At 38.2% G+C, this 24,509-nt stretch overlaps 1 protein-coding gene across 9 annotated transcripts in view; it reads left to right on the top strand.

Annotated features, from left to right (window-relative positions):
- The window catches only part of NEK1 (NIMA related kinase 1), a 160,198-nt gene that overhangs the window by 28,469 nt on the left and 107,220 nt on the right, over positions 1 to 24,509 (top strand). For all 9 annotated transcript variants that reach the window (XM_055427998.2, XM_055428000.2, XM_055428003.2 and 6 more), the window contains 8 exons: positions 992 to 1,089; positions 1,950 to 2,033; positions 2,150 to 2,217; positions 2,338 to 2,424; positions 4,338 to 4,392; positions 6,910 to 7,110; positions 10,034 to 10,094; positions 13,216 to 13,367. In XM_055427998.2, coding sequence (XP_055283973.2) covers positions 992 to 1,089; positions 1,950 to 2,033; positions 2,150 to 2,217; positions 2,338 to 2,424; positions 4,338 to 4,392; positions 6,910 to 7,110; positions 10,034 to 10,094; positions 13,216 to 13,367 — 806 coding nt within the window. The remainder of the gene's footprint in view (positions 1 to 991; positions 1,090 to 1,949; positions 2,034 to 2,149; positions 2,218 to 2,337; positions 2,425 to 4,337; positions 4,393 to 6,909; positions 7,111 to 10,033; positions 10,095 to 13,215; positions 13,368 to 24,509) is intronic.

The following is a 24,509-nucleotide window of genomic DNA, read 5'->3' as shown; positions in this document are numbered from 1 at the left end:
CTGTGGACTGAAGCATAAAGGTGATTAGGGAAGTGCCCCATCTTTATGTTTGTTCACGAATGTAGAAAAAGAGAGTTCCCTGGGCGTAGAGAGTGTCTTTCGTTTGAGTCACAGCATCTGTTATTGTGTTTATTTGACATTAAGTGCCTGAAGCAAATCATCAACTGGAAACCAAGATTACCCATTTCTGAAAAATGCGTGGAATAATCTGTTTTTTTAAGATGATGTTTAAGAAGTTATATCTATTAAGTGAAATCACATATATCTGTCTGCATTTTGTACATATTCCAGATATGTTTATGTCAGTGTGGACACTGATCTCCACTGGATTGGTGTATTCTTGGTAGAAAAATCGTTAATTACTTGCCTGTTAACCCAAGTTATCACACAGTCTGTACAACCAGTGTACATACCTTGCCTTTTGCATTTCTTCTGTCTCTGTTTTTAGTTTAATGGAATGCATTTAATTAATTGCTGCTTTCTATTTCTGTCTCTGTTTTTAGTTTAATGGAATGCATTTAATTAATTGCTGCTTTCTATTAAACCTTTCAGTTTAGTAGCTCAGTCGTGTCCAACTCTTTGCGACCCCATGGACCGCAGCATGCCGGTCTTCTCTATCCTTCACCAACTCCCGGAGCTTGCTCAAACTCATGTCCATTAAGTCAGTGATACCATCCGACCATCTCATCCTTTGTGGTCCCCTTCTCCTCCCACCTTCAGTCTTTCTCAGCATCAAGGTTAGGGTCTTTTCTAATGAGTCAGTTCTTCTCATCAGGTGGCCAAAGTATTGAGTTTCAACTTCAGCATCAGTCTTTCCAATGAATATTCAGGACTGATTTCCTTTAGGATGGACTGGTTTGATCTCCTTGTAGTCCAAGGGACTCTCAAGAGTCTTCTCGAACACCACAGTTCAGTTAACCTTTAGGTACCTTTAATATAGCTGTGCTTTCAATAAACATTTTTAAAAAGGAATGTAATTTATATTTTGTAGAAAATGGCTCTCTCTACATTGTGATGGATTACTGTGAAGGAGGGGATCTGTTCAAAAGAATAAATGCTCAGAAGGGCATTTTGTTTCAAGAGGACCAGGTGAGTTAGCATGTAGGTGATTGAGTCTTAATCCACGAATGCTGTTGAGAAGTCATTCAAAACTTATTTTTTATGCATGTGTTTCTTTATAACTACAGGTGCTGACTGAGTGTTGGCCGCATATTCCAGCACTGCAGTCACATTTCTGCTCTCATGAGATGTTTTATAATGTATGTTGGCAACTTTTCTTGTGACTTGGGCATTTGGTATCATGTTTTGAGAGTCCTGTGTCAGTCAAAGATATTATAGAAAATCAGCCTTTGTTTTCTTCCTCGCTTTATACTTCAATTTTTTCATTTTTAAAAATGCCATCTACTTGGATTTTTTTTTTTTTTTTGGTGTTAGAAGTGAGGTAGAAATTCAGCTTTTTTACTTTCAAATGGCCCACTGCAGAGTGTGTATTTATATGTGATGAATGTAGGGTGAGAAAGAAATCAGAGGTGTCTTCCAGTAGTCTAGCTTGATTTTTTTTCCTCTCGTGATTTTTACTTTTGTAGAAAAATGGTATATTTAACAACAAAGAAAAGTCACTCACCATCATACTATCCTAAAATATAAAGTATTTCCATTTTTCGCTCTTCTCTGAAAATTTCTTTCCATGTTAATTCTGGTTTATAAAAGATACTTTAGGAGCAGTTCTTACATTTAAATGTAGTGTGTGTACTGCATGTAATGTGACTGTTGATCTGAATATCTACCTAATGTAAATGACATTAAATACAGTGAAATTAAAAATTATAACTTTTTTTAAGGATTTAGATCCTTTCTTCCCCAGATATTCCTGAGTTATTTTAATGAACAAGGAAAGACTAATGTGCAATATAAATTTTTAAAGAAATGATCTGATTTATCCCCCCTAGATTTTGGACTGGTTTGTACAGATATGTTTGGCGCTAAAACATGTACATGATAGAAAAATTCTTCATCGAGACATAAAATCACAGGTATGTTTTTTCTGTCACTACTAACTTCTAAGTAGATTCAGACATTGGGTCAGCATTGTCTTGGGCAAAGACTGGACTGTAACAATGTGTCTGGGTTTTTTCCGTCTCTTTTACAGAACATATTTTTAACCAGAGATGGAACAATACAACTTGGAGATTTTGGAATCGCTAGAGTTCTTAATAGGTAAATTTTGGTTTGATACAATGTCTTCAGTGAAGTTTTAATCCATTATGGTGTACTTGTGATAATTTATAATATCTTTAAGTATCTTAAGTTTCTCCAATAATTCTCTTTTTGTTCTAGTACTGTAGAGCTGGCTCGAACTTGCATAGGGACCCCATACTACTTGTCACCTGAAATCTGTGAAAATAAACCTTATAATAATAAAAGGTATTTAAAATGACACTTATTTCATGTTGTATAATATTTTCTTTAAATCTTTCTTTGTTATACTATATTAACTTTCAATATTATTCCAAAATCAGTAATGGACATATATATGTCCACATATGTACGTATTCATATGTATATATACTTTTTTAATATATAATGAGGGAAATTGTAAAGAAGCTATTTCACTCTTGCTGAAGGAACTGTAGAAAGAATTACCTTCTTTTCTAAGTTATAATGGGAAACAGTGCTTTCTTTGTCTTTTCATAATAGTTACTTCCTATTGAATTATAATAAATGACATTTATTGAACACTTGCTATATGCCAGATACTGTTTTAAATGCACTGTATATATTAACTCTTTTTATCTTCACAGTAGCCTTGTGAGCTGTAGGTATTTGTCATTCCTCCTTTCCTTAGAAGGAAAACAAATGCAGAGAGAGGTGAAGTGACTTCATAGTCCCAGGCATCTGACTCCCAAGCCCAAATTCCTAATCACTGAGTCGTAGTATGGCTAACAGATTGAATAGTGTGTGTGTCAGGAAGAGGATTTCTGCCCCTGAATTCCAGTTACCTTTCCTTTTCTCTCACACACTCTCATTTAAAAATCCCAACCCAGAAATGTTGACCTTAGTTTTGAAAGCACCCTACGAGGCTAAAAGGAAGTGGTGGCTGGCAGTAATGCATGTATTCAGGATTGCTATCCACCCTGCCCCACTGTTCTTTTAAACTGTATTTCAGACCTGAGCAGAAGGGATGAGAGCATCATCTGAGCAATGTATTTAAATCAGTTATGATGATTAGTCAAGTCCATGGAGTGTTTTATTAGTGGATATTCTAAAGGAGAGTAGTATTTTCTTTGAGCTAAAGTAATTTTACATGTTAATGCTGTTTCAGTATCTTGGGTGATTCAGTTATGAAAATATTAGTCTTTAAATTTGAAATGGATTTAATCATCCCTTGAAGAATTTATATGAAATTGATTTTATGAAAAAATGCTGTAAAACTGTAGTGGATAAACATCATTAATTACGCTTGGAAATTCATATTTTCCCAGATGTTTCCTAAAGAATTTCATTAATAAGATCATTAATGTTTTTATTTATAGCTTTTAGTTTATAAAGTGTTCAAGTTACTAAAGACTTTTTACATTTACTTTTTTATCTTAGTGGAATCTTAAACAGATTATGGGGTTACAGTTTTGACTTTGTAGATTTTTGTGAGAGATTGGGTAGATAACTTTAGGATTTCAATAATGGGCTTTATTCTTTTCCAATACATTCAACTTCAGGAGCAGTGGTTTTTGCTTTTTTTGACTGGTAGCTCTGAATTGTGAAGGGTTTTTTTTTTCCTCTTAAAAATAGAAATAGTCTTTTAGTTATAAAAATATCTGTTTATTTAAGATAAAAGAGCAGAAGAGACTGTGGATAAAGATGATAGTGTAACTAAGTCCTGAAATTAGAAAATAAATTAATGTATTTACTCTTTAACATTTTTTAGTTGGTTGTCACAGATTTGTTTCAGATTTACTTTTAGTAAATTCATATTTTCTTCATTAAAGCAGTATTTTACTTTATACTATTTAAGAAATTGTATTTTGCAAATGATTGAATAAAATATTTTGATTTTTTTGCAAAATAAGAAAACTGAAATATCTGAAATTTACTGATTTTGTTTAAATATTGTTTTGTTAATGACACTTAAAGTAATTATTTAGGCAACTTATTTTTCTAATCTGGGATAACTGCTTTCATCATTTAGTTATGGTTGAAATTTTAAGTCTGAAAAAACACGTTTTATGGAACCCGCATTTTTACAAAATATTTTCAAGCTGTTTTGTCTTCTTAAAGTGAAAATCTTTTAAAGTAATTTCTGATTCTTGGAGAAGATCTCTCATTTTTCTGTTTTCTAGTGATATTTGGGCTCTGGGGTGTGTCCTTTATGAGATGTGCACACTTAAACATGCAGTAAGTAGAAGTTTGTGAAATATTTTACAAATTATGTCAAAAAATACCTATAATATTTGTTTAAAAAAAAACTCATTTGCCATCTTTCAGATGACCCACTTGTACTAGGAATTACTCTTCTCTGTTGGTTTGTAAATTTCTCAGTATTTTCTGAGGTGTAAATGTAAATCAGTTTTCCCTTAACATATATGCATATATCATATATGCATGTTATTATGTTGTTATAATATCATACATCATACTTCATTCTAGAAAATTATTTCTAAAGACAAATCTGCTGTCTTTTAAACTTGCATAATGAATTTGATATTTTGGCTTAACAGACTATTAATTTCATTTTAGCAGTTTTTCTCAAAACATCCAAATTATTTGACTTTAGAATTGAAATTATCTAAAGAACAGTTTTCAGCATATTTACAGAGAGGTGATTTTACCAATGCAAGTAGTCTTTAATTCAGAGTATTTTAAAATTTTCACTTTTTAGGTGGCACATAATTTACCAAAAAGGGGAAGTTCTTGTTCTAAGTAGGTTCAGTTTTAATCACTTTCCATATTAAAATCTTGCTTTTTAAAAATGCTTCCTCTACTGATTAAACAGTAATATATATATATATATATTTTTGTAATTAATTAATTTTTTATTGGAGGCAAATTATTTTACAATATTATATTGGTTGGTTTTGCCATACATTGACATGAATTCGCCCCGGGTTTACATAAGTTCCCCCTCCTGAAACCCCCTCCCACCTCCCTCCTCCCTTTATCCTCCCTCTGGGTCATCACCGCATGCCAGCCCCGAGCATCCTATAACATGCATTGACCCTGAACTAGTGATTCATTTCACATATGACAACATAACGTGTAGTAATATATTTTTATTACAGAAAACTTAAGGGAATAAATAAAACCATAAGGAAATGAATAAATACCAAAAGTGATTGCTCTAGTCAGTAATGTCTACTTGTAAATTGTTTCTTTTAGACTTTCTTCTAGAATAATTTATAAAATGAGTTACATTTTTGGTTTTTTTTCCCCTCATAAGTTTTGTTGTATTGTGTAAGCACTTTTATAGCCTGTCTTTATTGCCTGATATTATTTGAGTATTTTTTTTTTTGCTATGTTTTTTCATGGTTGCATTGTCTTCCATTGTATTACCTTAAGATTTTATTTTTCTTAAGGAAAAGAGCATAGACTGCCAGAGTGATATGACCTGGTGGATAATAGATCTACATTTTAAGAAATTGGTCAGTTTTTCTGTGACATACAGTGATTTAGGTCTAAATCTGTATATTTTTATTTATTTTTTTGTTATTTTTCTTGGCTGCACCCTACCACTATGGGATCTTAGTTTCTGACCAGGGAATTGAACCCTGGTCCATGGCAGTGATTGCAGAGTCATAACCACTGGACCATCAGGGAATTCCCTAAACCTACCTATTTTTAAAAAATCTTTTCATTTGCATTGTTCTGTCACAGTTGCTTCTGTATTTTGGAGTTATTTACCCTTAAGTGGACATATGAAGCTCTGTAAGTCATTAATTTTTATTTTATGAAGAGCTTATCATTTGAGAGGTAAGCGAAATTTCACTGTAGTGAAGGAATAGGGTAATAACCTGTTTCTGCATTTAGGATTCCTTCTTAGGTACATAGACATTTCTAGACGATTGAATTGTACTCACGTCTTAATAAACAATGTCATATTTTATGTGCTAGGAGAACTCAACATGTAAGAGAACTCTTTTATACTTTGTGTAATTATCATTGCCTACTTCATACTGTTTTGTTTTCTTAATTGTATATATTAACTTAAGTGTACAACCATTTTAACTGAGATTGCAAAAGCTTAATTTTACTTTCAAAATGAAATCGTCTTTTTAGATTTTAAACTGCCCACCTCTTTTTTGCCCCCACTTCAGTTAAAGTTTATATTGTGTTTATTACTAAAATATATGTTTCCATTGATAAGGTTTATATTCCCCTTTGGAATACTTGCCACGTTGCTGACTCCATATGGCTTTTGGGAGCATCACACATTTAAAAATAATAATAATGAGCAATGTATAAAAGGAAATTAATTAACCCTTTTATTTATTACATTTTCCCCAAAGACTTTTAGTTCTCTAGTTAATTTCCTATTCTAGTTGCTACAGCAGGGGCACAGGAAGGCAGATCTTAAATGAAGACCACCAGGTTTGCTTGTTTTACCATCGTGGTTATTGTTAATTTTTATAAACCCTTTACTCTGATTAGTAGCTGTATTCCATCTTTCAATTTTTTGAATATGTAAAAGTTAATCTTACAGCAGGTTATACCGTTTCATGAGAAACTGGTATTTTCTTTTAAATATGTTTGTAAATAACCAAGTGAATCTTGCTCTGGAGAGCATGTGCTGATTAAAATATTGGAAAGAGGGTTGCAGTTCTGTTGTTTGTTAATAGGAAAGACTCTATTTCTCATTGTTTGTACTCACATTTTCAACTTATGTTTCATATGTTTCATTTATTTTCTTGATTTTAGTTTGAAGCTGGCAATATGAAAAACCTGGTACTGAAGATAATATCTGGATCTTTTCCACCCGTGTCTTTGCATTATTCTTACGATCTCCGCAGTTTACTCTCTCAGTTATTTAAAAGAAATCCTAGGGATAGACCATCAGTCAACTCCATATTGGAGAAAGGTTTTATAGCCAAACGCATTGAAAAGTTTCTCTCCCCTCAGGTATGGTTTTTTTTTTGGTAGTTAAATTGAGCAGGAGGGTTGTGGAGCTTGACTGGGGCGTAGCCTCTTCTGTTTGCTGGAGAGCTCTTTGCAGCCCTGGGGGGGTACGTGCCTTTCCCAGCTGTGCTGGAGTCACTTTCCTTTCTGTTTTCCTGCTACTCTTCCCCTTCCTGTTTGCTTTCCAGTTGTGTATTTGCATTCCTTCTGTTTCCTTTTAACACTTACTGCTTAACTTCTGACACCTCTTGTCACCATGTGTATAGCAGTTTTTATACATCAGGCAGAATTCAGTTTAGTCCTGACCCTGTGTACCTGGAGGTGGCATCAGGTCCTACAGTTCAAGGGCTCAGTCTCTCCCACAGGACCACCCCCACTTCAGAAGCCATTTGTAAGTGGCAGGTTGTCACCTGTGCCTCTGACAATCCCGTTTACGTGTCAGGTTCCCATGACCCCTGCCTCTGGTTCCATTGATGTGTTTGCTGGAGCAGCTCACAAGACTTGGAGAAATTTACTTCCATTCACCAGTTTATTATGAAGCATGTAGTAAAGCATGTGCTTGCTGGAGCAGCTCACAAGACTCAGAGAAATTTACTTCCATTCACCAGTTTATTATAAAGCACGTAGGTGAATGGCCAGGAAAAAAGGTTCATAATGGTGAGGTTCGGAGGTATCCCAAGTTCAGGAACTGGGATCCCCCGTTGAATGTTTGCCAATTCAGAAACTCTCTGAACCTTTTCCTTGGTTTTTTATGGAATCTTCATTAGTAGGCATGATCAGTAAATCTTTGGTCCTTAGTGATTGGTTCCAGCCCCTTTCCTCTCCTGGTTAGGGGAGGGCATTAGCATTGGAACTTTTAACCCTCTAATCAGGGAGTTGGTTTCCCTGGCAACCAGTTTCCATCCTTACGTGCTTTCGAAATGTCACTTCATTAACAAATTTTGGTGTACCTCAAACGGGCCTGTTTTGAACAACAAAAGTCACCTTTATGTGCTTCCCACTGAGGAAATTTCAAGGATTTTGGGAGCTGTGTGCCAGGAACTGAGTGCTGACCAAGTATGTATTTCTTAATATAAGTCAAAATATCACAAAGTTATTCCTCTGTCTCTTCAGTTTCTGTTGTTTTGTTTTCCAGTTTTGTTTTTTTAATTCCGGTAAAATAGATGCAAGATAAAATTTATTAATGTCACCAGTTTTGAGTGTACAATTAAATGCATTCGTAGTGCTGTGCACCCTTCACCTCATCCATTTCCAGGTCTCTCTTCCTCTTGGAACACTGAGTCTATACCCATTAATCAGTAACTCCCCTCCCCCTCGCCCTGGCCCCTGGTATCCATCTTTCTATATCTCTGTCTAATTGGGTTTCTAACAGTAAGACTATTCAACATTTGTCTGCCTCCCTTTCCTCACCTGTGAACAATGGAATTATAGATGTATCTAATTAATAATGTCTTGAAGTGGTTACCAGAATCAAAAATGATAATGCTTGTGAAGTGCTTAGTGTCTAATACTTAGTAACTACTCAGTATACTCAATATATGTTGAGTATTATCAGTATATGACTTTACTATGCTAATATAAGTATATTATCTTTATAATTGCTCTTTCTCTAGTAGAAGATGATTGCAAACCACTGTGTGTGGGCATGTATATGTATATAGAATAGATTGCTGACTCATGATTCCTCCTCTACTACTTGCATACAGGTGCATAATAAATACTTATTGAATTTTATTTGAATGCAATTTATCAAAAATTTGTCTCAAGTCAATTAGTATATAAGTATGGTTACCTGAAAGTGGGATTATTTTACATAATTTGTGTGACCTTTGTTGATTTAAATGATCACTATTAAACTGTTCTATGAATCAGATATCTAGCAAAATCATAGTTTATTACTTTAAATGTTCATGAGATGAGAGGGAAGTGTCATATATCCTCTGACTTTTAACAGAATATCCATATGAGCAAATAATCTTCAGGAAATAGATGTGGATTTAACTGTTAATACCAAGAGAATACATTAGTAAGCAAGAAAGCCAGTTAAAATTTGGCAGTTAAAGGCCACTAATATAGGACATAACTACAGTCTCTGAAGTGTGGGTGTTTTATAAGACTCCTTTGTTACAAATAACATTTTCAAGCACAGATTTATGGTGCAGTGTGCTATTGTTTTTGACAGCTACTGGAGAAGAAAGAATGACTTCAGTCAATCTCTCTGAGTTTTTTTTCTCCTATACCAACTGTTAGGACAGACATATAGTCTCAAGGCTGAAGCACTGGAATTCAACTCAGTTCACTTCATTCGCTCAGTCGTGTCCGACTCTGCGACCCCACAGAGTGCAGCACGCCAGGCCTCCTTGTCCACCACCAACTACTGGAGTTCACTCAAACTCATGTCCTTTGAGTCGGTGATGCCATCCAGCCATCTCATCCTCTGTCGTCCCCTTCTCCCACCTTCAGTCTTTCCTTTCCACTGAGTCAGGAATTCAGCTAGCCAGCAGCAAAAGAAAATATTCATGTCTCATATACACAGAATATGTACCATGGAAAGAAAAGAGGGCAGATGCTGGCTACTAGCAACTATAATGTTGGACAGACAGGCTTAGTAAATACATGGCATCTTGCTGTGTACCCACCACTTAGACTTCACTCCTCACCAAAAATGTTCTTTTTATGATTTTCCTGCTATATATCTGCATTTGATTAATTCTAGAAGAAAGCTTGTCCAGAGAGATGATAAATAAGTTGGTAAGATTGGGAAGAAATTAACATAAGAGAAATTTGATGAATGGACAATTTAGATTTTAGTACAGTTTATTTGGCAGCATAATTGTGACTGAAAAAAAATGTATTCTGATTAATAGCTAGATACTTTTAAATTTCACATCTTTTCTAACTTTCCCCCCACCTCTTTCAATTTAAGCTTATTGCAGAAGAATTTTGTTTAAAAACATTTTCCAAGTTTGGAGCACAGCCTCTACCAGGTAAGTGGAATTTAACATGAATCCTTTCCTGTGTTTGTGATAATCAGTGTACTAATTATATTGGAGATATTTGTAGATACAATAAGTTGAGGTAGTTGTATGATAAATCTAATCCAGAGGAAATGAATCTAAAATTTTTTTTATGATATGTGATGAGTTAATAGCAAAGTTTCCATTTATTATCTGCCTTCATTTAAATGAATTCTATTTTGAAATCTTCTTTCTTATTCATGTATTCTGCTCATATTCTGAGAATATTGTTATGAAATGTTATAAAATGCCCTAGGTGCAAATCCTTTATTTAAATTTATTTTTTAAAATTTTTGATTGTGCTGGATCTTCACTGGCTTTAGTTGCAGCAGTAGTTGTGGAGGATGGGCTTAGTTGCCCCGAGGTGTGTGGAATCTTCCCCGACCACAGATAAAACCCATGTCCTCTGCATTGACAGGCAGATTCTTATCTTCTATACCACCAGGGAAGCTCCAGTGCAAATCTTTATGTAAAATAATTTTCTTTAAGAAATATTTAGTATTGTAAAATACTTTAAAAGTAAATCAGTGTGAAGTCTTGACACCTTAGCAAGGATAGTTATTCTTTTAAATATGGGCCAGCAGCAGTGGAGTATTTGTTGGATTGTCAGTGTGGTTATATATTGTTTATGTATATATCTTTGTGAGAGGGAAATAATTTTTTCCCCATGGAGTCATTTCAGATGGATTTCTGAAATCTGTGTAAGATATTAAGACTTGAAGATTGTTGTTTTTTAAGCATAGTGCTTTGCATGTCTTACTCCATTGGGAGTATAAATACATTAATAAAAATGAATCCCATATCATAAAACTTGAGTCCATAACAGATGGACACGGTGTGGCAATGTTCTCTTGGGAAGGTCAGATGTGTCAGCTCTTCTTAAACACCCTGGGGCTCATCCTCTGAGCCGACAGAAGCTGGCCATCCTGGCGATCAGCCCAGTGGGAACCACGTTCATGAGACAGACAAACGACAGGGTCAGCATGTCCCTGCTGGTGCTCTTGTCTCATGAGAAGTCACATCTTCATCAAAGCCTCCTTGTCACACAGATAGGAATCCCTGGGTCAGCACAGTCTTCCCAGTGGGTGAGCCTCCCAAGGAGTGGAGCGGGGTTCCCTAGTGGGAGGAACTGCATGGAGGAGTGTGTGACCCAATATGCTGACATAGGAGTTGTCTTGTTCCTGGCCTTGAGCCCCTCGTGGACTCCCGTCCTGGCAGGAAGCTTCCTCCTCCTGGGAGGCATACCTCTGAAATGGGGAACACTTAGAAGCCAGATGAGAACTGAGTAGCCCTCCCTCTTCTCTGGGGGGGTGCAGGGCACTGTTCCTGTGATCTCCTGGGACCCCTCCTGTTTGTGCTTTGGTGCCTTTTGCCCCTTTTTTGGCACGCATGTGGTTATGTTAATATATGCAGCCAGGTTCCAGTGGTGTGGCTGTGTATCTGTCTTCGAAAAGAAGCTTACAGTTCTCCGAGGGAAAATTTCTTTCCTCACATTTCCTAATTCCTGTCACAATACAGTTGAAGTATGTGTTTAGAAAAACTTACTGTTATATATTGTATCTGTTTCTCAGATCTTCTACACACTTCAATTGTGAATATAAACTGCCAGTCAAATGGCTAACGTTGCTTTTATTTTTATAAGCATTCACTAAATTGTGTGAGTAATATGTCATTATAAAAATCAAAAAGAAGAAAATAAAAATTACCCTACTCTTAATACAGACTGTTTTATTTGGTATGTATATTTCAATGAAAACAGATGCATAATGATTGGAAATTGGGGTTGTGTTATAAAGAGAGATTTTTTTTTTAAATTCACAGTATTATATCTTGATCATTTTCTAATGCAGGTAAATATTCTTTGAAGAACAGAGTTTAATGGTAGTATTCCCTTGTAAACTCCTAGTTAAACTTTTTCTCCATTTCCCTCCTAAAGAAGAAGCATGCTGGTTGGCAGAGATCAATCACATGGTTCTCGGACAGGGTGTAACCCTGGGGTGGAGGGCAGACTGGGCCGGGAGTAGGGCTGAGCAGGGAGAGGGAGTCAGAGAGGAAAGGACTTCAGGGAGGCCTAATGCAGCCGGGTCTCTTTGAAGAATGTGAAGTGTAGACTTCCATTTTCATTACTTTAGTCTGTGTTTATGTTCAGTTTGTCATTGTTCTAAGACAACCCTGTCTAGGCTTCAGTAAAAGTTTAATATTGATATATAATGCTGAATGTGTATATATTTTTGTGGTTCTCTGATTAATTTTTTGACATCAATTAATAAACATTGTTCTTTTATTAATTTGTTTTTCAATTGAAGTATAATTGCTTTACAGAATTTTGTTTTCTGTCAAACCTCAACACGAATCAGCCATAGGTATACGTCTTAAATCTCCCTCCCACCTCCCTCCCCCTAGATTGATACAGAGCCCCTGTAAACATTGTTCTTGGTATACGTTGCTCTCTGAACATTTTGACCAGTTTCTACTACCAGCAGTGCATAAATGTACTTGTTTCCTGGGACCCTAAGCTATAGTGATTCTTTTAAAGTACCTGTTTTTCAGTGGGTCTGTAGGTGTAGGTATTACTCAGGCTATATAAGAAGCAAATATTAATTCTTATAATAATGGAATTATTGTTTAACAGTTGCTCTTGAAGTTTATGTTCTGATTTTGAGAGTAATTTCTGAGATACGGAATGTTCTTTATAAAATTTATTTTTAACGTCTTTATTGAAATGTAACCCACATAAAATTCAGTTCACCCATTTAAAGTCAATGATTCGGTGTGCTTTAGTATATTCACCGATGTGTACAATCATCATCCACCATCAGTTTTAGGGGGATGCTTTTTCTATGTGAGAAATTTCAACATCTTAGAGGAGTGTCGCTTCTTGCTTCTTCCAGAAAGTGGCTTTATTGTAAAATAGTCACGATGAAGGCATTGACACGTGGTAAGGAGTGAAGGAGATGTTTAGTGAAGAGTCTCAAACTGAATGCTGTCAGTGATTGTGAACGTGAAAAAGTTCTGTGTTGAAGAATTTTGAAATTAAAGATTTAACACTAAGAACTCTGAAAATAATTCTTTGTATTATTTTCTCATGTAGCTAAAAGACCAGCTTCAGGACAAAGCTTGGCTTCTATTATGTCTGCTCAGAAAATTACAAAGCCTGCTGCTAAATATGGAATACCTTTAACAAATAAGAAATATGTAGATAAAAAATTGCATGAAAGGAAACCACTCCAGAAATATAAACAGGTATGGTGTGGTGATGATGTTACAAACTGTGTATTAATAACATGTTCAATTTGACCTTATTTTATTGCAGCTCAGTGCAGTTAATCTTGATGTCTGTAGGGTTGTTTTTATGAAGTTATTAAAAAGCATTGCTGTTCTCTGCTTCACGAGTCTTCTAAAACTTAGAAGACTTACAGAAGTCATTAAGAGACATTAAGTAGATACATTACCTAAAGTATTTGGTGCAGTAAAAAGAAAGTAACATTATAAATGAAATCATTATTGAATAACCTAAGCAGAACCATTTTTTTTTTTTTGCGTAAAATAAACAAACATCTGAGATAAAGATCATAAAAATCTGGGGAAAATTTGAATTTAAGGATTCATGATGAGATAATTAAATATGTGGAGGGATATGACGTTATGGTCTGTCATGTTTCAAAAGAAAATTAAGGCCTATAGCATGTAGGTGCTGTGCCTAAAAACATAGATTAGTTGCAAGAATTTGTCATTTTTCTTCATGTCTGTAGCTGCTGTATTCTCTGGAATATGGCACCTGCTGGTTTTGCTCTGTGTCTGCACATACATGTACACAAATGCACAGAAAAAAGTTTAGGTACATAGGTGTGCATCGTGCTGTAAGACAAACCTCATAGTAGGGGAGTTCTTTGTCTTTGGCATGCATGATATGTTCACTGTTCAACTCTAGGGTCTTGAGCAGGGCAGTGAAGGGTAAATTTCCAGCTGAAGGGCACTGTGACAGCTGGCACCCTGGGTTTGTGGATTTTACTTTTTTTGTTGTTGTGTTTGTTGCTTTTGTTCAGTCGCAAAGTTGTGTCCAACTCTTGTGACCCCATGTACTGCAGCACGCCAGGCTTCCCTGTCCCTCCCTATCTCTCGGAGTTTGCCCAAGTTCATGCCCGTTGAATCAGTGATGCCATCCAACCTCATCCTCTGTTGCCCCCTTTTGCTCCTGCCCAGCATCAGGGTGTTTTCTAATGAGTCGTCTCTTCGCATCAGGTGGCCAGAGTATTGGATTTTCAGCTGCAGCATCACTCCTTCTGAATATTCAGGGTTGATTTCCTTTAGGATTGACTGGTTTGATCTCCTTGCAGTCCAAGGGACTCTCAAGAGTCTTCTCCAGCGCCACAATTCAAAGGCATCAATTTTTCGGCACTCGGCTTTCTTTATGATCCATCTCTCACATCCGTACATGACTGCTGGAAAAACCATAGCTTTGACTATACAGACCTTTGTTGGCAAGGTGATGTCTTTGCTTTTTAATACACTTGTCTAGGTTTGTCAGAGCTTTCCTGACAAAAAGCAATCATCTTCTTATTTCATGGCTGCAGTCACCATCTGCAGCAATCTTAGAGCCCAAGAAGAGGAAATCTGTCACTGCTTCCATGTTTTTCCCTTCTGTTTGCCATGAAGTGATGGGACTGGATGCCATGATCTTAGTTTTCTGAATATTGAGTTCTAAGCCAGCTTTTTCACTCTCCTCTTTTACCCTCCTCAGGAGACCTTTTTAGTACCTCTTCGCTTTCTGCCATTAAAGTGGTATCATCTGCGTATCTGAGGTTGTTGATATTTCTCCTGGCAACCTTGATTCCAGCTTGTAACTCATCCATCCCAGCATTTCACATGATGTGCTCTGTGTATAAGTTAAATAAACAGGGTGACAATAACCAGCCTTGTCATACTCCTTTCTCAATTTTGAACCAGTCATTTGTTCCATATAAGGTTCTAATAATTGCTTATTGACCCGCAAACAGATTTCTCAGGAGACAGGTAAGATGGTCTGGTATTCCCATCTCCTTAAGAGTTTCCACAGTTTCTTATGATCCACACAATCAAAGATGTTAGCATAGTCACTGAAACAGACGTAGATGTTTTGCCACATTTCTCTTGCTTTCTCTATGATACAGTGAATGTTGACAATTTGATCTCTGGTTCCTCTGCCTTTCCTAAACCTAGTTTGAACAACTGAATATTCTTGGTTCACATGATGCTGAAGCCTAGTTTGAAGGATTTTGAGCATTACCTTACTAGCATGGGAGATGAGTGCAATTGACTGGTAGTTTGAACATCCTTTAGTAGTGCCCTTCTTGGGAATTGGGATGAAGATTGAACTTTCCAGTCCTGTGACCACTTCTGGGTTTTCCAAAATTGCTGACATATTGAGTGTAACATTTTAATAGCGTCATCTTTTAGTATTTTGCTGGAATTCCATCACCTCCACTTGCTTTATTGTCAGTAGTGCTTCCTAAGGCCCTCTTAACTTCATACTCCAGAATGTCTGGCTGTGGGTGAGTGACCAAACCATCGTGGTTATCAGGGTCATTAAGGTCTCTTTTAAACGGTTCTTTTGTGTATTCTTGCCTTCTTTTCTTAATCTCTTTTGCTTCTATTAGATCTTTATCATCTCTGTCCTTTATTGTGCCCATCTTTGAATGAAATGTACCTTTGATATCTACAGTTTTCTTGAAGAGATCTCAGATCTTTCCCTGTCTGTTTTCTCCTCTGTTTCTTTGCATTGTTCATTGAAAAAGGCCTTCTTGTCTCTCCTTGCTATTCTCTGGAAATCTGCATTTAGTGTTGGTGTACCTTTCCCTTTCTCCTTTGCTTTTTGCTGCTCTTCTTTCCTCAGCTATTTGTAAAGCCTCTTCAGACAACCACTTTACCTTCTCACATTTCTTTTTCTTTGGAATGGTTTTGTTTGTTGCCTCCTGTACACTGTTACGAACCTCTGTCCATAGTTCTTTAGGCACTCTGTTTACTAGATCTAATCCCTTGAATCTATTTGTCACCTCCACTGTATATTCACGGGATTTGATTTAAGTTGTACCTGACTGGCCTCATGGATTTCCCTGCTTTCTTTAGTTTAAGCCTGAATTGTGCTATAAGGAGCTGATGATCTAAACCACAGTCAACTTCAGGTCTTGTTTTTGCTGACTGTATACAGCTTCTCCATCTTCTGCTACAAAGAATGTAATCAATCTGATTTCAATATTGACCATTTGCTGATGTCCATGTGTAAAGTCATCCCTTGTGTGGTTGAAAAAGGGTGTTTGCTATGACCAGTGAGTTCCCTTGGCAGAATTCTGTTATCCTTTGCCCTGCTTCATTTTATACCCTAAGACCAAACTTTCTGTCACTCCGGTTATCTCTTGACTTCCTACTTTCACATTCCAGTCCCCTATGATAAATAGGACTTCTTTTTTTGGTGTTAGTTCTGCTGCTGCTGCTAAATCACTTTAGTCATGTCCGACTCTGTGTGACCCCATAGACAGAAGCCCACCAGGCTCCCCTGTCCCTGGGATTCTCCCGGCAAGAACACTGGAGTTCTGGCAACACTGGTTGCCATTTCCTTCTCCAGTGTGTGAAAGTGAAAAGTGAAAGTGAAGTCGCTCAGTTGTGTCCGACCCTTAGTGACCCCACGGACTGCAGCCTCCCAGGCTCCTCCATCCATGGGATTTTCTAGGCAAGAGTACTGGAGTGGCTTGCCATTGCCTTCTCCGGGTGTTAGTTCTAGGAGGTCTTAATAGAACTGATCAGCTTCAGCTTCTTTGGCATCAGTGGTTGGGGCATAGACATGGATTACTGTGATATTGAATGGTTTGCCTTGGAAGCAAACTGAGATCTTTCTGTTGTTTTTGAGATTGCACCCAAGTACTACATTTGGAACTCTTTTGTTGACTGTGAGGGCTACTCCATTTCTTCTGTTGGATTCTTGCCCACAGTGGTAGATATCATGGTCATCTGAATTCAGTTCAGCCTTTCCTGTCCACTTTTGTTCACTGATTCCTAAGATGTCAGTGTTTACACTTGCCATCTCCTGCTTGACCACATCAGATTTACCGTGATTCATGGACCTAACATCCCAGGTTTCTATGCAATACTGTTCTTTACAGCATCAGACTTTACTTTTATCCCCAGACATATCCACAGGTGTCTTTTCCTCTTCGGCCCAACCGCGTCATTCTTTCTGTTGCTGCTACTGCTAAGTCACTTCAGTCGTGTCCGACTCTGTGTGACCCCATAGACGGAAGCCCACCAGGCTCCCCTGTCCCTGGGATTCTCCAGGCAAGAACACTGGAGTGGGTTGCCATTTCCTTCTCTTTCTGTTAATAGTTGTATAATCATACTATTAGTAGTTACGTAATCAGGCCTAAATGGAGGAGTTCCATTATATCCCTTCGCCTTCTTTTCCTTACTTACTACAGGGCACCCAGGACTCCTGGCATCCCCTCATTACGTAGTTTCTCAGCTCCGTGAGGCTCTGGTCCTACCGTGCTCCAGCCCCTCCCTCTGCCAAGTGCCCGAACTATTCCACAGAGCCCTCAGCTAGTCCATGGTCAGCAGGATCCCCTGCATTCTCAACTTGTCAAGCTCTCTGCACCTTTTTTACTCTAAAACCTGGCTTGTCACACACACTGTTGTGCAGCTCTCTTGGGGACCATTTTCTCTCTAGTCCCTCAGTCCTGCTGGGTCTGGAGGAGGACGATAGCGTTGTGTTCCTTGATGTCATTGCTGGACTTGCCCTGGCTTCCTAAGCCCTGCCACCAGGCTTTGAGTCACATGCTGCTCCTCCCTCTTTGCAGCGATGTCACGGTTCTTGGTGACTTCAGTGTCTTGAGACGATGGTCCTTTTGGTGGTGCACTGCCTTTTTGTTTTCTGATTGTTCTCTTTGATGATCTTGTCTCCTGCCTCACTTTGGATCTCTCCCCTGTGGCATGCCATCACATTTGTCATTTGTCATCAGGAAGAACACCTACTTCCTAGTCTCAATTACAGGGACCCCACTCTGACCACTGCTTCCTGTGTTTCCAGCTTAGTCTCTGAGAACCTGCCTTGAAAATGTCTTTGTTCTGTTTGGATCCATGGGTCTTACCTGGTTTTATCTTTGTCCATCCCGTCTTTGTTTTTATTTTCCTTTTCCAGATTTAATTTCATGTTCTCTGGTTGTAATAGTTTGGAAAGCTTTTGATTGCCCCGCCCAGTGGGTGTGGTTGGAGGAAACCTGCAGCGCTCTGACATTCTCACTTCAAGTTTAAACCTACATGTATAGCTTTTATTATGTTGAGATATGTCCCTTCTATTCCCACTTTCTGGAGGGTTTTTATCATAAATGGATGTTGTATTTTGTCAAAGGTTTTCTCTGCATCTATTGAGATAATCATATGATTTTTATTTTTCAGTTTGTTAATGTGGTGTATTACATTGATTGATTTGAGGATATTGAAGAATCCTTGCATTCCTGGGATAAAGCCCACTTGGTCATGATGTATGATCTTCTTAATGTGTGGTTGGGTTCTGATTGCTAGAATTTTGTTAAGGATTTTTGCATCTATGTTCATCAGTGATGTTGGCCTGTAGTTTTCTTTTTTTGTGGGATCTTTACCAGGTTTTGGGATTAGGGTGATGGTGGCCTCATAGAATGAGTTTGGAAGTTTCCCTTCCTCAGCAAGTTTCTGGAAGAGTTTGAGTAGAACAGGTGTTAGCTCTTCTCTAAATTTTTGGTAGAATTCAGCTGTGAAGCCATCTGGACCTGGGCTTTTGTTTGCTGGAAGATTTCTGATTACATCCTCTAGTTCCATGCTTGTGATGGGTCTATTCAGATTTTCTATTTCTTCCTGGTTCAGTTTTGGCAAGGTGTACTTTTCTAGGAATTTGTCTATTTCTTCCAGGTTATTCATTTTATTGCCATATAATTGCTGATAGTAATCTCTAATAATCTTTGTATTTCTGTGTTGTCAGTTGTGATCTCTCCATTTTCATTTCTAATTTTATTGATTTGGTTCTTCTCCCTTTGTTTCTTGATGAGTCTGGCTAGTGGTTTGTCAATTTTCTTTACCTTCTCAAAGAACCAGCTTTTGGCTTTGTTGATTTTTGCTATGGTCTCTTTTGTTTCTTTTGCATTTATCTCTGCCCTAATTTTTACCATTTCTTTCCTTCTACTGACCCTGGGGTTCTTCATTTCTTCCTTTTCTAGTTTCTTTAGGTGTAGAGTTAGGTTATTTAGTTGACTTTTTTCTTGTTTCTTGAGGTGTGCCTGTATTGCTATGAACTTCCCCCTTAGCACTGCTTTTACAGTGTCCCAGAGGTTTTGGGTTGTTGTGTTTTCATTTTCATTCATTTCTATGCATATTTTGATTTCTCTTTTGATTTCTTCTATGATTTGTTCATTATTCAGCAGCGTGTTGTTCAGCCTCCATATGTTGGCATTTTTAATAGTTTTTCTCCCGTAATTGAGATCTAATCTTACTGCATTGTGGTCAGAAAAGATGCTTGGAATGATTTCAGTTTTCTTGAATTTACCAAGGCTAGATTTATGGCCCAGAATGTGATCTATCCTGGAAAAGGTTCCGTGTGCACTTGAGAAAAAGGTGAAATTCATTGTTTTGGGGTGAAATGAATATATCTACCTAAGGAAACAAAAGATTTGTACATAGAAAACTATAAAACACTAGTGAAAGTAATCAAAGAGGACACTAATAGATGGAGAAATATACCGTGTTCGTGGATTGGAAGAATAAATATTGTAAAAATGAGTATACTACCCAAAGTAATTTATACATTCAATGCAATCCCTATCAAGCTACCAACGATATTTTTCACAGAACTAGAACAAATAATCTCACAATTTGTATGGAAATACAGAAAACCTCAAATAGCCAAAGCACACAGAGTCAGACACGACTGGAGTGACGCAGCAGCAGCAGCAGCAGCCAAAGCAATCTTGAAGAAGAAGAATGGAACTGGAGGAATTAACCTGCCGGACTTCAGGCTCTACTACAAAGCCACAGTCATCAAGACAGTATGGTACTGGCATAAAGACAGAAGTATAGATCAATGGAACAAAATAGAAAGCCCAGAGATAAATCCACACACCTATGGACACCTTATCTTCGACAAAGGAGGCAAGAATATAAAATGGAGAAAAGACAATGTCTTTAACAAGTGGTGCTGGGAAAACTGGTCAGCCACTTTTAAAAGAATGAAACTAGAACACTTCCTAACACCATACACCAAAATAAACTCAAAATGGATTAGAGAGCTAAATGTAAGACCAGAAACTATAAAACTCCTAGAGGAGAACGTAGGCAAAACACTCTCCGACATAAATCACAGCAGGATCCTCCAAGACCCACCTCCCAGAATATTGGAAATAAAAGCAAAAATAAACAAATGGGACCTAATTAAAATCAAAAGCTTCTGCACAGCAAAGGAAACTCTAAGCAAGGTGAAAAGACAGCCTTCAGAATGGGAGAAAATAATAGCAAATGAAGCAACTGATAAAGGATTAATCTCCAAAATATACAAGCAGCTCCTGCAGCTCAATTCCAGAAAAATAAATGACCCAATCAAAAAATGGGCCAAAGAACTAAACAGACATTTCTCCAAAGAAGACATACAGATGGCTAACAAACACATGAAAAAATGCTCAACATCCCTCATAATCAGAGAAATGCAAATCAAAACCACAATGAGATACCATTTCACACCAGTCGGAATGGCTGCTATCCAAAAGTCTACATGCAATAAATGCTGGAGAGGGTGTGGAGAAAAGGGAACCATCTTACACTGTTGGTGGGAATGCAAACTAGTCCAGCCACTATGGAGAACAGTGTGGAGACTCCTCAAAAAACTGGAAATAGAGCTGCCATATGATCCAGCAATTGCACTCCTGGGCATACACACCGAGGAAACCAGAATTGAAAGAGACATATGTATTCCAATGTTCATTGCAGCACTGTTTATAATAGCCAGGACATGGAAGCAACCTAGATGTCCATCTGCAGATGAATGGATAAGAAAGCTTTGGTACATACACACAATGGAGTATTTTTCAGCCATTGTAAAGAATGCATTTGAATCAGTTCTAATGAGGTGGATGAAATTGGAGCCAATTATAGAGAGTGAAGTAAGCCAGAAAGAAAAACATCAGTACAGTATACTAACGCATATATATGGAATTTAGGAAGATGGTAACCTTAACCCTGTATATGAGACAGCAAAAGAGACACAGGTGTATAGAACAGTCTTTGGGACTCTGTGGGAGAGGAACATTAAAAAAAAGTTTAAACCTACAGTGTCAGGTGCGCACTGTGGCCCCGCCCCATCATGTTTCCGCAAGCCAGTTCCTCTCCTACTTTCTAGACGGTTATCTCCTACCTTTTCCTTGTTTATCCCCTCAGGGTGATGAACGTTGCTTCCTATTTCATTGAGAAAAAGAACCAAGTAGAGGAAGATTGCCCACACTCAGCAGCACTTCTGCCTGTCAGTCCTACCTGTTGCCAGTCTCCTGCTTTCTTCCTTATACTTGGAGGATCTGTTTTGATCTAGAGTTGACCTTGCCATTTGTATGCCATCTCTTACTATTTTTGTCTTTTAAAGGACTTCACTCTTCTGTATCGTATTTTTCCTCTGGCCTTAATCATTCCTGTTAGCAAACAAACGGGCTCCTTGGTGGTTCAGATGGTAAAGAATCTGCCTGCAATGCAGGAGACCTAAGTTCAATCCCTGGGTCAGGAAGATCCCCCGGAGAAGGGAATGGTAACCCACTCCAGTATTCTTGCCCGGAGAATCCCATGGACACAGGAGCCTGGTGGGTGACCGTCCATATCATATCTTCAGCCTTCTTAAGGAAACCCTTCCTTCTCTCCCATGTCTGCCTCCAGCCACTTCCCTGGATCTCTGCTCCTTTAATGGCAGAACTTCCCGAAGCCTTGTCTTAATGTCTCCGCTTCCTTGTTTCCCCTTCTCTCTTGAACCCCTTCTCCCAAGAGCTTGCTCTGTCACAGCTGTTGGGTCACTGCTCCTGGCAAGGACTTCCGGGAGCCCCAGTGGTTCCATCCAGTGGTCAGGTATCTTCTTCCTCTGCCTCAGTTTCAGTTCACTTGTTTACCCCTCTTTTTTAAACTTTTTGTTCACTTGAGTCCAGAGTATCCCACTCTGCTGACTGTCTCCCTCCCTGCCTACCTGCTCTTCTCGCTTCCTGTGTGAGTTCCTCCACGTGTCCCTGACTCGGATGCTCAGGTGGTTCAGGAGGCCGGCCGTGGACACCCTCCGGACGTCCTCGCTCTCTGACAGCACCTGTAAACCCACACCCCGATCTGCATCTCAAGCCTGGACTCCTTTCCCGAGCTCCAGACTCGTCCTGTCCTTGCATCTTTTAGTGGGTGTCTGCTGGGCTTCTCAGCATCATTGTGTGTAACTGTGTGTGCTGGGCCACGTGGCCTCCCCAGACTGTGGGTCCTTTTCTCACTACACACTATTAGAGTCACTGCTGACTCCTGGTCACTATCACCATCACATCTTCTCCGCCTGCCTGCCGAGTCTGTTCACAGTGTGACTGCTGCTCACCACTCAGTCTCACCCTGGGCCAGGCTGCCTTGCCCTCCTCAGTGTGTCCGCACTCAGCAGGCTCAGGGCAGCTCTGACAGCAGAAGGCGATCATTGCACTTTCCTGTTTGAGACTGCCAGTGCTCCTGCACATCCTGAAAACTTTCTTTGTTCCAGTTTCTGTAATAATTACAGCTGTTTTCTAAAAGAAAAGGAGTGGTTATTAAGCCACCAGAGGGAGCTCCATGAATGTGCTTCAGTATTTTGGCTCTCATTTTAGCAAAAAAATACACAAAACAGCACATTTCTTTTAGTACGGATGTTTTACATATTTTTCTCTTCTTTGTAGATTGTGTTCTGAAAATACCTATGTGATCTCAGAGGAACACCTTTGGCATTTTTATTTCACAAATATTTGAGCATCTTATATCTGGGACAGTCTGGTGCACCGAGAGATAATTTTTCCCTCCATGTGACTTACCTGAGAGTACATAGGTGTCTTAGTTAAACTTTCTCTTGTTGCAAATCTAGTTTAAAGCTGGTCATGTATAATGAGATGCTGTTATCACTCAGGTTAATATTTTTAAGATTTTGAGTGTTGTGTTTTCACAGATGTTGAGACCAGTGCTAGATTTGCTAGGCAAGGGTTAACCTGCGAAACTTGTCAAAATGCAAAGCTCTGTGTCCAGAAATTATGATTCAGCAACTCTTGAGGATACGTGTTTTTTGAAAATAGCTTAATCAAGTTTTTGAAAACTTGTTTTTCAAAACGTGTTTTTTGAAAATAGCTTAATCAAGTTATCACTCACATACTATACTTCATCCATTTAAAGTCTGAAATTAAATGATTTCTAATGGATTTGCAAGAATTGTGCAACCATCCCCATAATCAGTTTTCACTTCATTCTGTTCAGTTCAGTCGCTCAGTCGTGTCCGACTCTTTGCGACCCCATGAATCACAGCACACCAGGCCTCCCTGTCCATCACCAACTCCCGGAGTTCACTCAAACTCATGTCCATCAAGTCGGTGATGCCATCCAGCCATCTCATTCTCTGTCGTCCCCGTCTCCTCCCGCCCCCAATCCCTCCCAATATCGGCCGCCCCTCAAATCCTTTTCCATTAGCATTCACTCCCCGTTCTCCATCTCCACCAAACCCCATAGACCTGGGCAACAGCTGGGGTAGTCTACTTCTGTCTGTCTGGATTTGCTCGTTCTGAATGTGTCATGTGAACGAAGTCTTGCAGTGTGTGATCTTTTTATTGCCAAGGAATTCTCTTGTATGGAAGCAGTATGTGTTTTTACAAATCTCCTAGGTCAGGTCCCCCACTAGTTTAAGTTGTATGTACATAAAACATACTTTGAAATGTTAACTTTGTGTTTGTAATACCATGAAGAACATTATCTACAGCTGTTTTTTTTCTTGTAGTTCAGTAATAGTGCGGCCAGAAGCAGTCTACTATTTAAAAAGTGGGGGTTGCTGCCAATTAGAGGTGGTAGAATCATTTTAGTGAGTGAGGAGTGGGGACTTTTTAAGTAATAGAATGGAAAGTAACAGACTCAGTTACACATAGTAAAAGTATTTTATGGAATATGTGTGTGTGTATCTTTATTGGGTCTGAATGTGAAATATCTTTGTGATCTGCTTTTAGAAAAAGTTTCAAAGCTACTGTTCTTTAAGTAGTTGAGTATTATTGTCATCTCATTAATCCTAGCGTTAATGGGGTTAGGTGGTGAGATACATGGTTGGCTTAAGTGAAAATTGAAATAACTAGCTTAAGTTTGGTTAGGAGTTGGGATCTAATAATACAATGA

The sequence above is a fragment of the Moschus berezovskii genome, chromosome 7 (genome assembly GCF_049115385.1).
Source record: "Moschus berezovskii isolate FMDL1 chromosome 7, NW_MosBer_1.0, whole genome shotgun sequence".
Classification (NCBI taxonomy): domain Eukaryota; kingdom Metazoa; phylum Chordata; class Mammalia; order Artiodactyla; family Moschidae; genus Moschus; species Moschus berezovskii.
The sequence above is the reverse complement of the archived record's forward strand: the minus strand, read 5'-3'. Positions and strand labels throughout refer to the sequence as shown.